This window comes from Triplophysa rosa, linkage group LG4 (genome assembly GCF_024868665.1).
Source record: "Triplophysa rosa linkage group LG4, Trosa_1v2, whole genome shotgun sequence".
NCBI classification, from domain to species: Eukaryota; Metazoa; Chordata; class Actinopteri; order Cypriniformes; family Nemacheilidae; genus Triplophysa; species Triplophysa rosa.
In genome coordinates, this window is record NC_079893.1 from 32428080 (window position 1) to 32445399 (window position 17320).

General features: G+C 37.9%; 1 protein-coding gene across 2 annotated transcripts; it reads left to right on the forward strand.

The window, feature by feature from the left end:
• LOC130552873 (NACHT, LRR and PYD domains-containing protein 3-like) lies at positions 1-14683 on the forward strand. Of its 2 annotated transcripts, none has more exons than XM_057331529.1 (8): positions 1-119; positions 1167-1379; positions 2276-2398; positions 7563-9428; positions 10273-10446; positions 10568-10738; positions 10938-10984; positions 11949-14683. In XM_057331529.1, the coding sequence occupies exons 2-8, from the start codon at positions 1195-1197 to the stop codon at positions 12491-12493; spliced, it is 3111 nt and encodes a 1036-aa protein (XP_057187512.1). In that variant the 5' UTR covers positions 1-119; positions 1167-1194; the 3' UTR covers positions 12494-14683. The 2 variants fall into 2 exon arrangements, with proteins under 2 accessions (XP_057187512.1, XP_057187514.1); XM_057331531.1 differs by lacking the exon at positions 1-119 and adding an exon at positions 501-552.
• The last annotated feature ends 2637 nt before the right edge of the window (positions 14684-17320 follow it).

Consider the following 17320-nt stretch of genomic DNA (forward strand, 5'->3'; position numbering starts at 1 on the left):
ACTTCTCGACTCAAACCCCTTGCACGCCATTTCCAGGAAACTAACCGTTCCGTTGCTGTTTTTCATCAAAGAGAATCGGAAGTGTTTCTCACGGAACGAAGATTTAACTTATACAACAGGTAGATATTTGTTATACGATTTAAAACTATATATGTGTGCTTCTATGAGTTGTATTTAGTAAAATGTATAACATACACGTAACCACATTTGATTTTGTATGCGTGTTACGTAGTTGTGTTTGCAGCGTAAACTGAAGCTTTGTGAAGAATTTAAGGATGTTTGGATAAAAACTTTTATGGAGTCAAAAGCCAGAGCTGTAATAAAAAACCAAAGAGGATCAACCGAACTGGTAAAACTGTAGTGATGGCTGCGTTCTTGCAAGGCTGCATTTGAATTTGCGTCACAGCAGCGCAGTAAAGCAGACGTCTCCGAGATGTATTGCAGTTGAGCAAACAAAATGTCTTGCAGATGTAAACGCCGGATGTATGTGTGCTATAGGGTGCTGTGTCTCGATCGCTACCAGGCGACAGGAGCAGCAGGTGATGCGACCAGGTAGGTTAGACATCTCATTTCAGTTCGCTTCGAGGACTTCGAAGGCTTTGAAGACCGAGTCCTCTCTGATAGAGCACATACAGTACATCTGGGATATGTGTTTGACGTCAGCAAGACATGTTTTTTGATTGTTTGCTCATGTGCAATACGTCTAGTTTCCTGTCAGATATACACATCTAGAACATGTCTATGAAATATGTATGATTTAGAATGCATGTAAAACTGCTTTAAGATGTTTATCAGATGTTTTCCAGATTTCCAGGTCGCAGCCTTCAAATTGGGACAGCTCGTGTGCCTCATTTCCTCTGAGCTTTTAGTTTTTATGCATTTTTTTTGCATATAAGAATAAAACCCATATTCCCAGATATACTTTGCCTATATTATGGGTGCCATTTTGCACCAGGCATTCTCATTTTCTTAAGGCATGAGTGTAAATTTAAAATGTTACAGTAAATGTGCGAATATTTATTGTACGTGTTTTGAAATCCAAATCTACAGTCTTTTGAGTTTGGCAACTGTTATCTTCATATTTGCCACATGAACAGACAAACCCTTCATCGACTGGAGTATGACACTCGTGTTTTCCTTCTGTTTTTTAACTTTTACAATAAAAGTCTTAGATCAAGAGAGCACGCCTGCAAAATGAGTCACTGCGAGGTGAATGAGGTTGAAGAGATAGAAGAAGATAATGCTCATCAGAGCGAGATGACCAGACCGGCATCTCCAGAACCCAGCTGTGTGTCAGTGAAGAGTCATCAGTCCATAACAGACTTTCCATCCTCATTCAGTGATGAAGCAGTGACCTCTTGCCCCAGCTTGAATGAAAGGTACTCGCACATGAAAGTGAAATTCGACAGCTACAGCATAGTTTTAAAATAACATAGCTTCCACCCACGCTGAAACGGAGGAATTCTGAAAACAAGTTTTATTATTGCATGTGCCATGCACAGTTTCAGCTAGAAATCTTCTGTACGGTTCTGCTAAAGGAACATTAACCCCTTGCACACAAACAGTCTTTACTGGTAAATTGCCAGCAAATTACAGTTGACACATCAGTACTGCCAGTTTGCTAGTAAATGAAGTTTACAGTTACATTTATGTGTTTGGCAGACGCTTTTATCCGAAGCAATTTACATTGCATTATTCCACACATTTTTGTATGTGCAATCCCAGGGATGGAACCCACAACCTTGGCGTTACTAGCGCCATGTTCTAACCACTGAGCTACAGGAAAGTTGTAACATTGCTAATGTGAGGCGATGTGTAAACGAAGAATAAAGGTCACCTGTAATGTACAACGCGGGTCACACTGACCGCTTTGGGCCAATCGTAACATTCTGACGCAGATGACGCACATACTCTACATCTAGGTTGTTCAAAATGCATTTCCAAACACTTTCTCGTGTATTCACTGAACTGCTCACATCCTTTGTGCACTTTCTCTGTATCTGTATGCAAACATTACTGTTTTAGACACAGTTTTTCATCATCTACGTTTTTCCACCTGCAGTTCAGAAACTTTTCTAATGCAATGTCGTTGAGTCAATGACTGCGTTCGTTCGGATATAAAATCACCCCCCACCGTGTTTTCAAACATAACTTAAGTTGTAGCTGTATTTTCAAGTTAACGAAAGTTTGAAAAAATCACAAATCATTAACATAAAAAAAAAACGTTTTCCCCATATCGCCTAGTGCTACTTAAATGTTGTTTTTCTTTTATCAGTATCACCCGAATGAAAAGACCCAACGCAGCATCTCCAGAACCCAGCTGTGTGTCTGTGAAGAGTCATCATTCCATGCCGCTACCTCAAAGCTTCACTGATGGAAGACTGACCTCTGACCTCAGGTACAGTAAGGGGCGGTTCATGTGTGGCATCTAAAAATGTGGAAATGCGGTACACTGGGTGCACTGCTTTTTCCTGTCAGACGCACTCTGGAGCTTGTGCTAAACAACCTTGAGCCACACTCTCCATGATGACGAGGAAGTTTCTGAAAGAATCATTCGATTTCCTGCAACGTTCTTGCAGTAGGTCTGCTACTAGATTAGTGTTACCAATACTAAAACGTACTGCAATACCCTGCCATTATTTTTGATTTAATTAGTATTGATTCTTGTAATATTAAGAAGAGGCTTATAATTAATTAAAAAGAGGCGTATTTCCTGAGTTGCGTTGATGTGCAAACATGACCTGCTAGGCAAAACATCTCACCAACAGACATCCCGACCCATTTAAAGAATTGAAAGAGTGATCTGTAGCAAATGTGAATGAAAATGTTTGCCGAAATCATGCTCATGCCTTCAAAATAAGTCAAACGATCTTGTGGTGGGTGAACCAGCTTTGACAAAATATGAGCTGTTTGCACGCAAGTGTGCTCCTGTTCAGAGAAACATGATAGCACAGAGCTCATCATATGCGCCGATCATCTGACCCGTTTCAAGTCTACACAGAATGTTGTATGTTAAGGCTCTATGAAAGAGATCAGACATCGTAACGCAAATAACAAGCTTCAAATGACACATCACTGGTATCACTGATCTTCCTATTCTTTTCAATAGACTTTTACACTACTGTGGCTATCACGCAGCTTTGCCAGGCTGACTGTGCCGTAAACTAAACGCTATTGGTTATTTTAAAAGGGGGCGGGGCCACTCGATATGTCTCGCGCTCTGCATTTTTCATTTGAAATTACGTCAACGCATCAAATAATGCTGCACGTTCCAAGGCGTTTCACTGGGACTTTAAGCCCTGTGTTGTTCATTGTTTCTTTGTCCGGAATTGTTCTTGATTGTGTTGCTGTTGTTCCAGTGTTCCCCAGTGCTTTTCCCTTGTGGATATATGAAAGATTTATGTTCTGATTGTACTCCGTCGTGTGCTGTATACAGCCAACACACGTGACAGCCGTAAGGCATTTAAAACTAGCTTCAAACACAACATGTAAACGGCCCCTAAAAGCAATGAGTGTCTATGTTTCGTGGGTGCTCCATCTGTGTTTTTGCCTTCCGTTTGGGAGGAGTAGAGCGCTGACACCAGATGCATTTACACTTATCCAATTGCAATAATGGTCATTTGTTGAAAGTTCACTTTTTTTCAACATTAATTGTGGGTGCAAAAGTGCCATTAACATTGTCAAATCAACAGTTTTTAACATTGATTCAATGGTTTACATCTGCCCTCTTGCTAGCTGGGTTAACATCTATTGGACACACTTGATGATAAAGTCATATTTTAATGATTATAATACTGGTATATGACAATACATACGAATAAAGTAGATACAGTATCTCACAGAATTGAGTACACCCCTCACATTTGAGTAAATATTTTATTATATCTTTTCATGTGACAACACTGAAGAAATGAAACTTTGCTACAATGTAAAGTAGTGAGTGTACAGCTTGTATAACAGTGTAAATGTGCTGTCCCCTCAAAATAACTCAACACACAGCCATAAACGCTGGCAAGAAAAGTGAGTACACCCCAAGTGAAAATGTCCAAATTGGGCCCAATTAGCCATTTTCCCTCCCCGGTGTCATGTGATTTGTTAGTGTTACAAGGTCTCAGGTGTGAATGGGGAGCAGGTGTGTTAAATGTTTCCGCAATGTACTACTTTACATTGTAGCAAAGTGTCATTTCTTCAGTGTTGTCACATGAAAAGATATAATAAAATATTTACTCAAATGTGAGGGGTGTACTCAATTCTGTGAGATACTGTAACTCGACCGTTTGTGGTTATTTTGCAATGTAAGGAGATTGTAACATTGTCACTTTGAATGAATAAAATTATGTGCCTGGGACATGACAGATACATTGCCAGAAGGTAAGTCCTAAAAATACCAAAAAGGACGAATAAATAACATAATTGGTACGCCATGTGTTAGCAGGCAACCGTGTAGTTTGGTCCCCTAAAGGTCCTGCAAATGTTATGAGAATGTCCTATAGGAATGATCCCCTAAACCAGGGGTCGGCAACCTTTGCGACCAAAAGAGCCATTTTGGGCCCTCTCCCACCAAATAAAATTTGTCTGGAGCCGCAAAATATATGTAACCTTTAAATTACTATAACACAGGTTTTTATGCACGTAAGGTTGTAGTTACCTGGTTGCACCACTAGGTGCGATTTTTATTTTATTTAGACATTAGCAATTTATACATTTTTGTCCCTGGCAAGAAGTGGGAGTGTTGCAATAGGAGAGTAGCGTCGCGGTGTTGCATGCGCTGCTTTAGTTAGACTTCAGCTTTTTCTGTGAACTTTTGCTTTGACTTTTGTTTTTGCGGCTTTTGATGAACAGCCACAAGAGACCGCCTACTCTCCGCATTATGCGTAAATATAATGAGAAGCGTGCTAGCCAGACAGGATTTAAACTATGCCGGCTAAAGACCTAGAAGTTTGGTTTAAAGACGAAAAATGTAGCAAGCAGAATGTTTTCTCACCATTCCATTTCTAACACACGCATACAGTGTTCGGTGCTGTCTCACATCTGTCAGAGCAGAAATAAAACCGCTGCTCTCTGTAAGTTTTTTCTGTCATCTCCGGTCGCGCTCATACTGTATGTACACTGCATGCACTTACTTTGTCTATTCGAATGAAATATCTGCAAAAGCAAATACATTTACCCAGCCAGTGTATGCTTTTTCAGATATTTCTTGAGGAAATCAGGACAGAAGTGGTCAAAATAGACGGATTACAGCAGCAGGTGTAAACTGTGCCTCTTTCGTCCACTTGTGATCCGATCGACCAAAGCGCATCTTAATACCAGGCATAAACAGGACCTAATAAAGACTACAATGAGCCGCAGCAGGGGGGCAGAAGAGCCACATGCGGCTCGAGAGCCACGGGTTGCCGACCCCTGTTCTATACGTTCAGAGAACGTCCTCAATGTCCTCAATCCTCAAAAAACTCCACATCGTGACCGTCTGGGAACGTCCTCGACCCATCAGGAATGTTCTGAGATCGTTCTCGGAACAAAACATTTGTATCAGGGTTTCAGAGGTGTATATACTTGAGTATTTTACTCAGGGGTGCCCAAACTCAGTCCTCGAGGCCGGTGTCCTCCAGAGTTTCTCTTCAACCCTAATCAAACAAATCAAACACACATGTCTGTAGCTTCCCTGATAGCAAGAGAGCGATGAAAACTATTGAATCAATGTTAAAAACTGTTGAATCCTCAATGTGTTGTTGTCAGCCACCATTATTGTGATCAGTGTTTGCTTTAGTTGAGTTCTTGACTCTCGTGTTTTAATGTCAAGTTTTCATTGTCTGCTGTAACAGAGCTGAAATATGTTTGTTGAGGTAATGAGAAACAAGATCCATTAGAATCAGCTGAAGGTGGATGTTGTTGTGAGGTTATTATAATGTAGCTCATGAGAGGTGATGTTTCATTAGTGTTTTAAGTTTCTGTGATACTTCTGTGTGATTAAAGCAGTGGTGAGGTGTCAGACTTTTATTCATTTACAGGAATATTCCTTACATTTGTTTGTTGCTGACTCAATTAGACATGAGGATCGGTGTATGAAGCTCAGCAATGGTGACAATCAACAAAATAAAATCATGCTGCAATGCATGCTGGGTAACATTTTAGTACAACATCATTCATGACTCCCAGCATGCATTGCAGTTGATTGTTTTCTGAATGAATTGGGGATTGTCACATTGTTCAGATGTGTATGAAGAGTGTTGATGTCTAAGCGTGTCAACGTGTTTATTTGGTCACAGTAACTTCTACTAGTAAACCAGAACTTTCAATCAGTCATGAAGATCAGATTCAAGATTATATTGTAGGAGTTTTCATCTTTATTCATCTTATTCTCATCTTTAGATTCACAATCAAAGTATACTGCACCATCTCTAGTGTAAAACATCTCTTTCTTTTATAATGCACACGTGTTCTCACAGAAACATACTGTAAGCATAAAGAGGAGCAGAACTAAATGAAGACGAGTCAAGAGCTCAACTAAAGCAAACACTATACAGTGATGGTGGTTTGATGAAATGTCAACTTTTTTCAACATTAATTGCAGGTGCAAAAGTGATATTGATGAATGCCATTAATATTGACATATCAGCACATCTGAACAAGATTCAATGGTTGCTTGCTGTCAGAGTTTCTCTTGATCTTGAGGATGTTGATGAGTTTGTTCAGGTGTGTTTGATTTGTTTGAGTAGGGTAAGAGCTAAACTCTGGACCACACTCTGCACGAGTTTATCAGAGGCCTTTAGTACTCAAGTATTTTACTCAAGTACATTTATCCACTATCTTTATATACTTTATTGTTTTTCCTTTTGGGAAATTTTACTTCACCACATTATAAAGCATATACATATTTAGTTTAATCCACCACATTTCATAAAACAATTTTTGATATGTTTTTTACCTTAAATACTTAAGAACATTAAAAATCTACTATCTTACTTTTACTCAAGTAAATTGATTGTTGAGTAAATTACTTGAGTAAAAGTAAGAAAGAACTTTGACTTTTAATGTACTTTCTTAAATGTAAAAATTGCCATGTAGTTTTCAAATGCAGTTGAGTAAAAAGTATGATATATGCCATGCTTTATAATGTATGGAAGTAAAACATTTCCAAAGTAAAAACACTAGTAAACAAAAGTAAAGATACTTGATCCCTGAGAGTAAAATACTCAAGTACTATACACCTCTGCAGGGTTAACACCTGGTCTTTTCATGATAAGATAGCTATCAGATAAGAGAATGCATATGAAGTGACCAGGCGTAAAAAGCCTCTAAATTGCAAATGGATTTTGGATATCTCCTCAGTTTTGAGATCCAGACAGAATCATGCCATAGTTTCTCAGTGCATTGTTATCTGTGAACATGTAAAACCACATAACAATAAATCATGTCAACTCAAGTGTTTATGTACATGTACTGTACATTGTATGTTACTATGGGCACTCTACTTTATTAGCCTACTTCATCTACTTGATTATTTACCTTTGAAAAAGGAGACTGTGTTGTATTTTTCACTTTTCATTTCTTGGTCTCTACAGTGGGAAAATACAGTCTAGTCTGAGCTGCACTGATTCCTACTGTCAGACGCCCATCAACAAGACAGCATTAGACCTACAGACACTCACTCTGCACACGGAGAAGCCTGAAGACCTGCAGAGAGTGAAAGACAAACACAAAAGCATCATGAAGAACAAGTATGAGAGTTTATTTGAGGGAATGAAAGCACAAGAGAATCAAACGCTCCTGAAGAGAATTTACACACAGCTGTACATCAGAGAGGGAGAGAGTGAAGGAGTGAATGAAGAACATGAGGTTTTACACATGGAGAAACAGCCCAGAAGAACACAAGACTTACAAGACACTCCAATCTACTGCAATGACATCTTCACACCTCAATCTCATCAAAGACACAAAATCAAGAGCGTTCTTACTAAAGGCATCGCTGGAATTGGAAAAACAGTCTCTGTGCACAAGTTCATTCTGGATTGGGCCGAGGGAACAGCCAATCAGGACGTAGATTTCATGTTCCTGCTTCCGTTTCGAGAGCTGAACTTGATTGGAGAGCATCGCTACAGTCTTCACAAACTTCTGCTGGACTTTCATCCTGAACTTCAAGATGTGGACTCTCAGATTTATGAGGAGTGTAAAGTTGTGTTCATCTTTGATGGTCTGGATGAAAGCAGAATGACACGGATGTTTTCAGACCACAGTGAGAAAGTTTCTGATGTGACGGACGCTTCATCAGTGGCCGTGTTGATGTCAAACCTCATGAAAGGAGATCTGCTTCCCTCCGCTCTCATCTGGATCACCTCCAGACCAGCAGCAGCCAATCAGATCCCCTCCAAATACATCACGCGTGTGACAGAAATCCAGGGATTCGACGACGCTCAGAAGGAGGAATATTTCAGGAAGAGAATCAGCGACGAGCATCAAGCCAGCAGAATCATATCCCACATTAGAAGAGCGAGAAGCCTCCACATCATGTGTCACATACCGGTCTTCTGTTGGATCTCCTCCACTGTGCTTCAGAAGATCCTGACACAAGATCACAGTGAAGAAATCCCCAAAACTCTGAGTGAAATGTACATCCACTTCCTGCTGATCCAGATGAAGATGAAGAATGAGAAGTATGATCCAGAGAGAGATCCAGAGATCAACAGAGAAGTGATTGTGAAACTGGCTGAAGTGGCTTTCAAACAGCTGATGAAGGGCAATGTGATGTTCTATGAGGAGGATCTGAGAGAGTGTGGGATAGACATCACTGACGCCTCGCTGTATTCTGGCATCTGTACTGAGATCTTTAAGGAGGAATCTGTCATTCATCAGAGAAAGATCTACAGCTTCATACATCTCAGTCTTCAGGAGTTCCTCGCTGCGTTCTCCGTGTTTTACTATTATGTCAGTGAAACTATGGAGGGACTGAAGGATTTTGCTTCAGTAAAGAAATTGCACAAAGGTGCAGTAGATAAAGCTCTCGAGAGTGAAACTGGTCATCTGGATCTTTTCTTGAGGTTTCTGCTGGGCATCTCGCTGGAGTCCAATCAGAGACTCTTACAAGATCTACTGACACACACGGTGGACACCTCACAAACCATCAAGAAAACCACACAGTACATCAAAGATCAAATCAAGGGTAATGATGGTCTGTCAGCTGAAAGATCCATCAATCTGTTCTTGTGTCTGTTTGAAGTGAAAGATCAGACTCTGTACAGAGAGATCGAGGAGTTTGTGAGATCAGACAAACACTCAGAGAAGAAACTCTCGGCCGCTCACTGTTCAGCAATAGCCTACATGCTTCAGATGTCAGAGGAGGTGATGGATGAGTTTGATCTGAAGAAATACAACACAACACAGGAGGGCAGAAGAATACTCATACCAGCTGTCAACATCTGCACAAGAGCTCTGTGAGTATTTAACACACAACAAAATGTTAAAATGTCTTTAAATGGCGACATTACAGATATCAGAAATGAACAATGTCACATGTGACAACTGAACTATTATCAATAACGAGCATTTTCTATCTAGTAATTCAGTTGTTGATATCAAGAATTGCTCTTAAAGCCATGCAATTATTGATTTCAGAAAGTGCATTACTTGTAAGAAGTGCATTTCTGGTAAAATTCAAATATAAGCAAGAAATAAATTACTGATATCTGTAATTTAATTAGGATGGTAGATCATTGTGATGTTTAACTAGTCAAAATGCAATTACAAACATCAAAAATTACAGGTATTACTAGTCCAAATGAAATTTTCAATATCAAAAATGTCTGCGAGTCATGTCATTGTTGATGTCAAGAATTCAGGTTTTTGCTATCCTGATATCAGGAATGATATTGTTTACTAGTGAAAAATGATTAGTTAATATCATAAATTGATATCTTATGAATGATTTACAGTCAAATTTGCACAAATAAGTGTGTTTATTATAATATGGATTGCAAGGAATCTGTGGGGGCCAATCGAGGCTTTTTTAAACTTATCAGGGTCATCGTTGTCTTTGATGTCAGCTGTTATGCAAACGTCATAAATAGTGTAAGTTGTTGCTTGAATATGAAGATCTGCAGTGTGGAAATATTCTGAAATATGAAAGTGGTTCTGTAGGCCAGTGGTTCTCAAACAGGACAGATGCTGATATATATTTATATTTCTGGTGGTGAAACATGCTTTTTTTGTTGTGGGTCCAGAGTTTGTAGATATGGGTTAGGAACTGTATTCACTGAAAATGGTTTTATTCTCTTTCAGACTTGCTGACTGTAATCTCACAGTTGAGACCTGTAAAATCATCTCTTCAGCTCTTCAGTCCTCAGATTCTCCTCTGAGAGATCTTGATGTGAGTAACAATGATCTTCAGGATTCAGGAGTGAAGCTGATCTCTGATGCTCTCAAAAAAAAAAACTGTCATCTACAGACACTGAGGTGTGTGAGTGTAAAACTGTAGAGCACTACAGACCTTTACCAGGTTTACCAGTGTAACTACAGTATTTAAGTGCTTCAACAAGTGGTCATGATGTTAGCTTTTATATCTGTGTGTCTGTAGGTTATCAGGTTGTATGGTGACAGATGAAGGATGTTGTTATTTGGCTTCAGCTCTGAGTTCAAACCCGTCACACCTGAGAGAACTCGACCTGAGCTACAATCACCCACAACACTCAACACTTCAGCTGCTCGCTTATCAAAGTGATCCAAACAACACACTCAACAAACTCAAGTATGACACACAACACTATGACTGACACATACTGACCTGCGTGTGTGCGTCAAGAACAGTGTCAGAACAGAACAGTGAATAGCTGATAGTTTGGTGTCTTGTTGTTCTTGACTTTCAGTTTCTTAGACCTAAATGTTCTCTTAAATATTTACTATTAATGTGTACTTGTATACCGTGCTGTGTTTATTTCTCTCTTTAGTTTGGATCATGGAGGACATTGTAGGATCAAACCAGGATTGATCAAATGTAAGTCCTGTCCTTCACTTGTCATCTACAGATACAGTTAGAATTTTTAAAGGTCCGAGCAGTGAAGTGACGGTAACGATGTCAAATCACTAGCCAGTTTGTGGGTTATGTTTTGAATGCTGCACAGATTGAACGCACATACTCAACTCATGAATCAATATTAGATGTAGATGATTGTGCTTCAACACAACCGTCACTAAGCAACAGATAAAGGCACGGTCAAAATTGACCGTGTTTGCTTTAGTTGGACTCTTGACTCTTGAGTTTAATGTGAAGTTTTCTTTACTGATCTCACTGGATCTTAGTTTTCTTTGGCACAACATATGTGTTAGACAGTAAAAAAAAACCTAACCTTAGAGTCAAGAGTCCAACTAAAGCAAACACTGATCACAATAATGATGATTTGTTTCAACATTAATTGCAGGTGCAAAAGTGATATTGATTCAACACAATTAACATTCACTAATCAGCTATTTGTTTACATTGATTCAATGGTTGCTTGCTGTCTGGGTATCCATGTGGAAAGGTACAATATGTGTACCTTTGAGGGTACTGCCCCAGTGACAACCATTGTACCCCTAAAGGTACAAATCTGACACATTTTTTTTCTGACAGTGCATGGTAAGGTTGAGAAGACATCACGTTTAACAGTGTAAAGAAGTCAGAATGCATGAAATAGCTTGTTACCCCACATGTAACATCAGTTTATTTTATTATTCTTCATTTTGGTTTCATTTATGTACATACGTAACACTACACAATGATACAGGACCGTAACAATGATTCTTCTAGATAACAGAGAGGTAACAATAACTATGTCACCTAAAATAGGATAAAGGAACAGCAAATGTGCTATTTCAGTTTATTTGAATATCTTGCTGAGGTCGCTCAACTTCTTGGTTTTGTTTCCACTTGTATTTGTTTGTGACTTTAATTAATGTTATTGAAATCTTCTTGTGTTCAGATGCCTGTGATGTCACACTGGATCCAAACACAGCAAACATTCACATCATTCTGTCTGACGGGAACAGAAAGGTGACGTATGTGAAAGATGCTCAGCCGTATCCTGATCATCCAGAGAGATTTAAGGGCTATGAGCAGGTTCTGTCTGAAGAGAGTTTCACTGGACGCTGTTACTGGGAGGCTGAATGGAGCGACTGGAGTTTTATAGGGATGACATATAAAGGAATCAGCCGGGATGGAGATCTCTGTTGCCTTGGTTACAATGACGTGTCCTGGTCTATGTACTGTGTTCCTGAACGATACAGCGCATGGCACGATAGTAAAAACATAGACATACCTGCTCCTTCACCTCCATCTAATCGAGTAGGAGTGTATGTGGACTGTCCAGCCGGCACTCTGTCCTTCTACAGCGTCTCTGACACACACACACTCACACACTTACACACATTCAACACAACATTCACTCAACCTCTACACGCTGGAGTCGCCGTTTTGAACTCCTCTGTGTCTCTGTGTCACATTGAACAACAACTTGAAACATCATAAGCTGGGGATGGAGTTGAAACGGTATGAAAATTTCACATCATGATTATAGTGAACAAAAGTATCATGGTTATCAGTATTATCGTGATTTTGTCACAATGTGGAAATATCCAAAAAGTACTGAAACCAAGTTTTATATTGATGTGGATTTTATGTGTTTTATGTTTTATGTTTATGTGAGCTTTCCTGTAGCTCAGTGGTAAGAGCATTTTGTTAACAGCGCAAGGTTGTGGGTTTGATCCCAGGGGATTGCACATACCTATGTATAAGTGTATAGGATAATGCAAATTAAATCGCTTTGGATAAAAGTGTCTGCCAAATGCATAAATGTAAATGTGACTTGCTAAAAGCACTTTTAGTTGTCATAAACATCAAATCAATAACATTAATGTTAATTCTGGCACAGAATTACTTGAACAGAATTACTTGAACACAACCTGAAGTAAATCAGACATTCATTTAAACGCAACACAAATCAGAGTAATTTATTATACGGAAAAGTAAAAAAAATATTTACAAAATGCAGTTATAATGCATAAGCCCCAAACTGCACCCAAACAGAAACTAAGATAAAAGAATGCAGCGTCGTCTGCCTCTACATTTGGCTTTGTATTTTTGTAATGATTGTTTTAATTAAAATGATTTTCAAAGCGTTTCAATAAACATGATCGCTTAGCAACCTTTAAAAGAAGGCTGTATATATTTGCCGCCCCGGGCTGTAGGAGCACGTTTCAATGCTGCCTCCGGCCTCAACCAACAAGAGCCAAATTTAACTCCAGCATTTAGATATGATTGATTTTACTCAACAAAGCATGCGAAACAATATAAACATGATGATCACATGCAAACTTAAGTGTTTTTTATGTTCTCTACATAATTATGTGCTTTATTAACGTGTTTTTGCGTTAGCTCTGTCTAAGCTCAACATGCTTTTGTTTCGCTACACTTTTACTTCGCTAAACTTTTACTAACACACTGCATATTTTCGATTAAGAAACTTAGATATATCTAAACATAGATATAGTTTATTATAAGTAATATAACGAGTATGAAAATTCCATTCCTTATAATATCAAGTGCTTTTTGTGTTGCAATCGTTTTGCACAGTTACAGCTGCACAAATATGGACCATTTCATCGGCACGCGCGCCTGACCCCAGTTAACTTCCGGTTTGTGTTTGGCTAGTGTCTAATAATAAAACTATTGATATTTTATTTAATTTGTATTATTTTACTGTATAATAATTGTATTAAATAAACTATTTGTTGAATTTATTTGTGTGTTCATTTTAATAAATACATTTTTTTTGAATGGGTCCTGTAGTTTTGACGCATTTAAAGAAACCATGTGGTACACTGACATCTAGCGGCTGAGCTTGGTATCAGAGTCTTAATTCAAAATATCGGAGACACAAGTTTAGCCAAGTAACGCTTCTTCTCGGTTTCTTTTGATTGTTATCAGAAATAATCTGCAGGCACACTATTGTTTGTGAATGTGTGCCGGAAGTTCAGTTGGGGTCACAAACAAACGTTACTGCGCAATCGCACTTTTATGTTGTTAAGATGAAACCGTCTATATTATTTTTGTTTTATTTAGACTCCGCTGGGCAGAGGTGTATAGTACTTGAGTATTTTACTCAGGGGTGCCCAAACTCAGTCCTCAGGCCGGTGTCCTCCAGAGTTTCTCTTCAGCCCTAATCAAACAAATCAAACACACCTGCATGTAGCTTCCCTGATAGCAAGAGAGCGATGAAAACTATTGAATCAATGTTAAAAACTGTTGATCCTCAATGTGTTGTTGTCAGCCACCATTATTGTGATCAGTGTTTGCTTTAGTTGAGTTCTTGACTCTCGTGTTTTAATGTCAAGTTTTCATTGTCTGCTGTAACAGAGCTGAAATATGTTTGTTGAGGTAATGAGAAACAAGATCCATTAGAATCAGCTGAAGGTGGATGTTGTTGTGAGGTTATATATATACTGTAGCTCATGAGAGTGATGTTTTATTAGTGTTTTAAGTTTCTGTGATACTTCTGTGTGATTAAAGCAGTGGTGAGGTGTCAGACTTTTATTCATTTACAGGAAATATTCCTTACATTTGTTTGTTGCTGACTCAATTAGACACGAGGAATCAGTGTATGAAGCTCAGCAATGGTGACAATCAACAAAATAAAACTTCATGCTGCAATGCATGCTGGGTAACATCTTAGTACAACACTCATTCATGACTCCCAGCATGCATTGCAGTTGATCTGTTTATCTGAATAAATTGGGGATTGTCACCATTGTTCAGATGTGTATGAAGAGTGTTGATGTCTAAGCGTGTCACTTGTGTTTATTTGGTCACAGTAACTTCTCACTAGTAAACCAGAACATTTAAATCAGTCATGAAGATCAGATTCAAGATTATATCGTATTCTCAATAATAGTTCTCAACTTTATTAATCTTATTCTCATCTTCACAATAACAGTATACTGCACCATCTCTAGTGTGAAACATCTCTTTCTTTATAAACGCACATGTGTTCTCACAGAAACACTACTGTAAGCACTTCAAGAGGAGTGAGAACTAAATGAAGAGTCAAGAGCTCAACTAAAGCAAACACTGATCACAGTGATGGTGATTTGATGAAATGTCAACTTTTTTCAACATTAATTGCAGGTGCAAAAGTGATATTGATGAAATGCCATTAATATTGACATATCAGCACATCTGAACATAGATTCAATGGTTGCTTGCTGTCAGAGTTTCTCTTGATCTTGAGGATGTTGATGAGTTTGTTCAGGTGTGTTTGATTTGTTTGAGTAGGGTAAGAGCTAAACTCTGGACCACACTCTGCACGAGTTTATCAGAGGCGTTTAGTACTCAAGTATTTTACTCAAGTACATTTATCCACTATCTTTATATACTTTACTGTTTTTCCTTTTGGGAAATTTTACTTCACCACATTATAAAGCATAAACATATTTAGTTTAATCCACCACATTTCATAAAATAATTTTTGATATGTTTTTTACCTTAAATACTTAAGAACATTAAAAATCTACTATCTTACTTTTACTCAAGTAAACTGATTGTTGAGTAAATTACTTGAGTAAAAGTAAGAAAGAACTTTGACTTTTAATGTACTTTCTTAAATGTAAAAATTGCCATGTAGTTTTCAAATGCAGTTGAGTAAAAAGTATGATATATGCCATGCTTTATAATGTATGGAAGTAAAACATTTCCAAAGTAAAAACACTAGTAAACAAAAGTAAAGATACTTGATCCATGAGAGTAAAATACTCAAGTACTATACACCTCTGCCGCTGGGTTTGGTTGTAATCTGTATTGAGGCTGTGTAACTTTGAATCTGCTGGATAAACAATTAGCTTTTATTTCTTGACAATTTATATTTAGCTTGAGATGGCTAGGTATATAATTTTGCCATAAAGGAAAGAACTTAGTTCCAAATGCACCTGTTGTGCATTAAATAAATAGTAAAAAAAAACATTTCATAAAACGGCTGTCTTTGTCATGTAAAATAATAATTACCCCAAAATAGCTTATTTATTTTTATCTTTGTCAGCATTTCTCATTGTTTCTTTCTATGTACTGTGCAGCTGTGATGTCATCGATCGCATGCGCCAGTCGAAAATACTAAACACGTTTCATAAAATCTTAGTGAACAAACTAATGACTGGCACATCAATTCTAAGAGTAAAATCTTTACACACCACACACTAAATTTTGATCTGTGCTTTTAAACAATGACTGAGTGCAAATGAAACAGACTGGGTAAGATCAGCAGAGTAAATTCCATTCATATTCGTGTTGAAAATCATTAAATGTGTCCCCAGTTATAGATGATAGATCACACAGAACTGTTTTTATATCATACAGACAAATCCACTAAATTGTAGCAGGGTTTCATACCCAGGTATATATTTTTAAGGACTAAAGATATTTAAGGATAATCCAGCAGTGCGTCTAAAATTCTGAGTTTAGTTCAGTTTTGTTTGGGTTCCTCAGTGGAGAGGTTATTGTGTGCACATGCGTAGTTCCAGTTTGATAAATTATTTTTGTTCATTTCAGACTAGAAAAATCCCTTAAAACTGGTTTTGCTTTAGTGTTTGATTGTCTCTGACAGCGACATTTCTAGCTTAGAAGAGACGGCCAGTAAGAGCTCACATGCAGTCATTTACTCTCAGTTTCATGTCATTGATTTGTTTGCCAACAGAAAAGCTAACGCTTGCTTAAACTTAGCTGATGGTCACCAGGGGAGCTGTTTATTTATTTTTGTGTGTATACGAATCCTTTCAAACCAGATCAATTTCTCTTTTTAGTAGACAATGTGGTAGCCAACACTCAAAAAATGATTTTTTGATGCTGATCACTTTACTTGAACAAATCAATTTCATTTAACACAATTGTATAGGTTTCTAGCTCAAAATTGCACAAAAAGAAGCGAATATAAACATGTGGAACCACTGTCCATGATTGAATTATTTAATGTTTTCTTAACATGAAATGAACATCGAGAGAGAACATGAGTGAAACATGTAAACTCAACATGAAATTAACATTGAGAGAGAACATGATTGAATCAAGTAAACCCAACAAGATAGTCTTCTGCACAACTCTTAAAACAGACGTCACAAAAACTCTGTAAAATCCCAACACAACAGAATACTCAACTCTAATAGCCTGATAGCAAGCAACCATTAAATCAATGTTAAAAATGATTGATTTGTCAATGCTAATGCAATTGAATCAAAATAACTTTTGCACCATGCAATTAATGTTGAAAAAATTAAATTTCATCAAACCATTATTGTGATCAGTGTTTGCTTT

Coding starts and splice junctions, on each gene's coding strand:
- LOC130552873 (XM_057331529.1), top strand. CDS start 1,195: ATGAGTCACTGCGAGGTGAATGAGGTTGAAGAGATAGAAGAAGATAAT. Junction 1,380..2,275: donor TGCCCCAGCTTGAATGAAAG/GTACTCGCACAT, acceptor TTCTTTTATCAG/TATCACCCGAATGAAAAGAC. Junction 2,399..7,562: donor AGACTGACCTCTGACCTCAG/GTACAGTAAGGG, acceptor TGGTCTCTACAG/TGGGAAAATACAGTCTAGTC.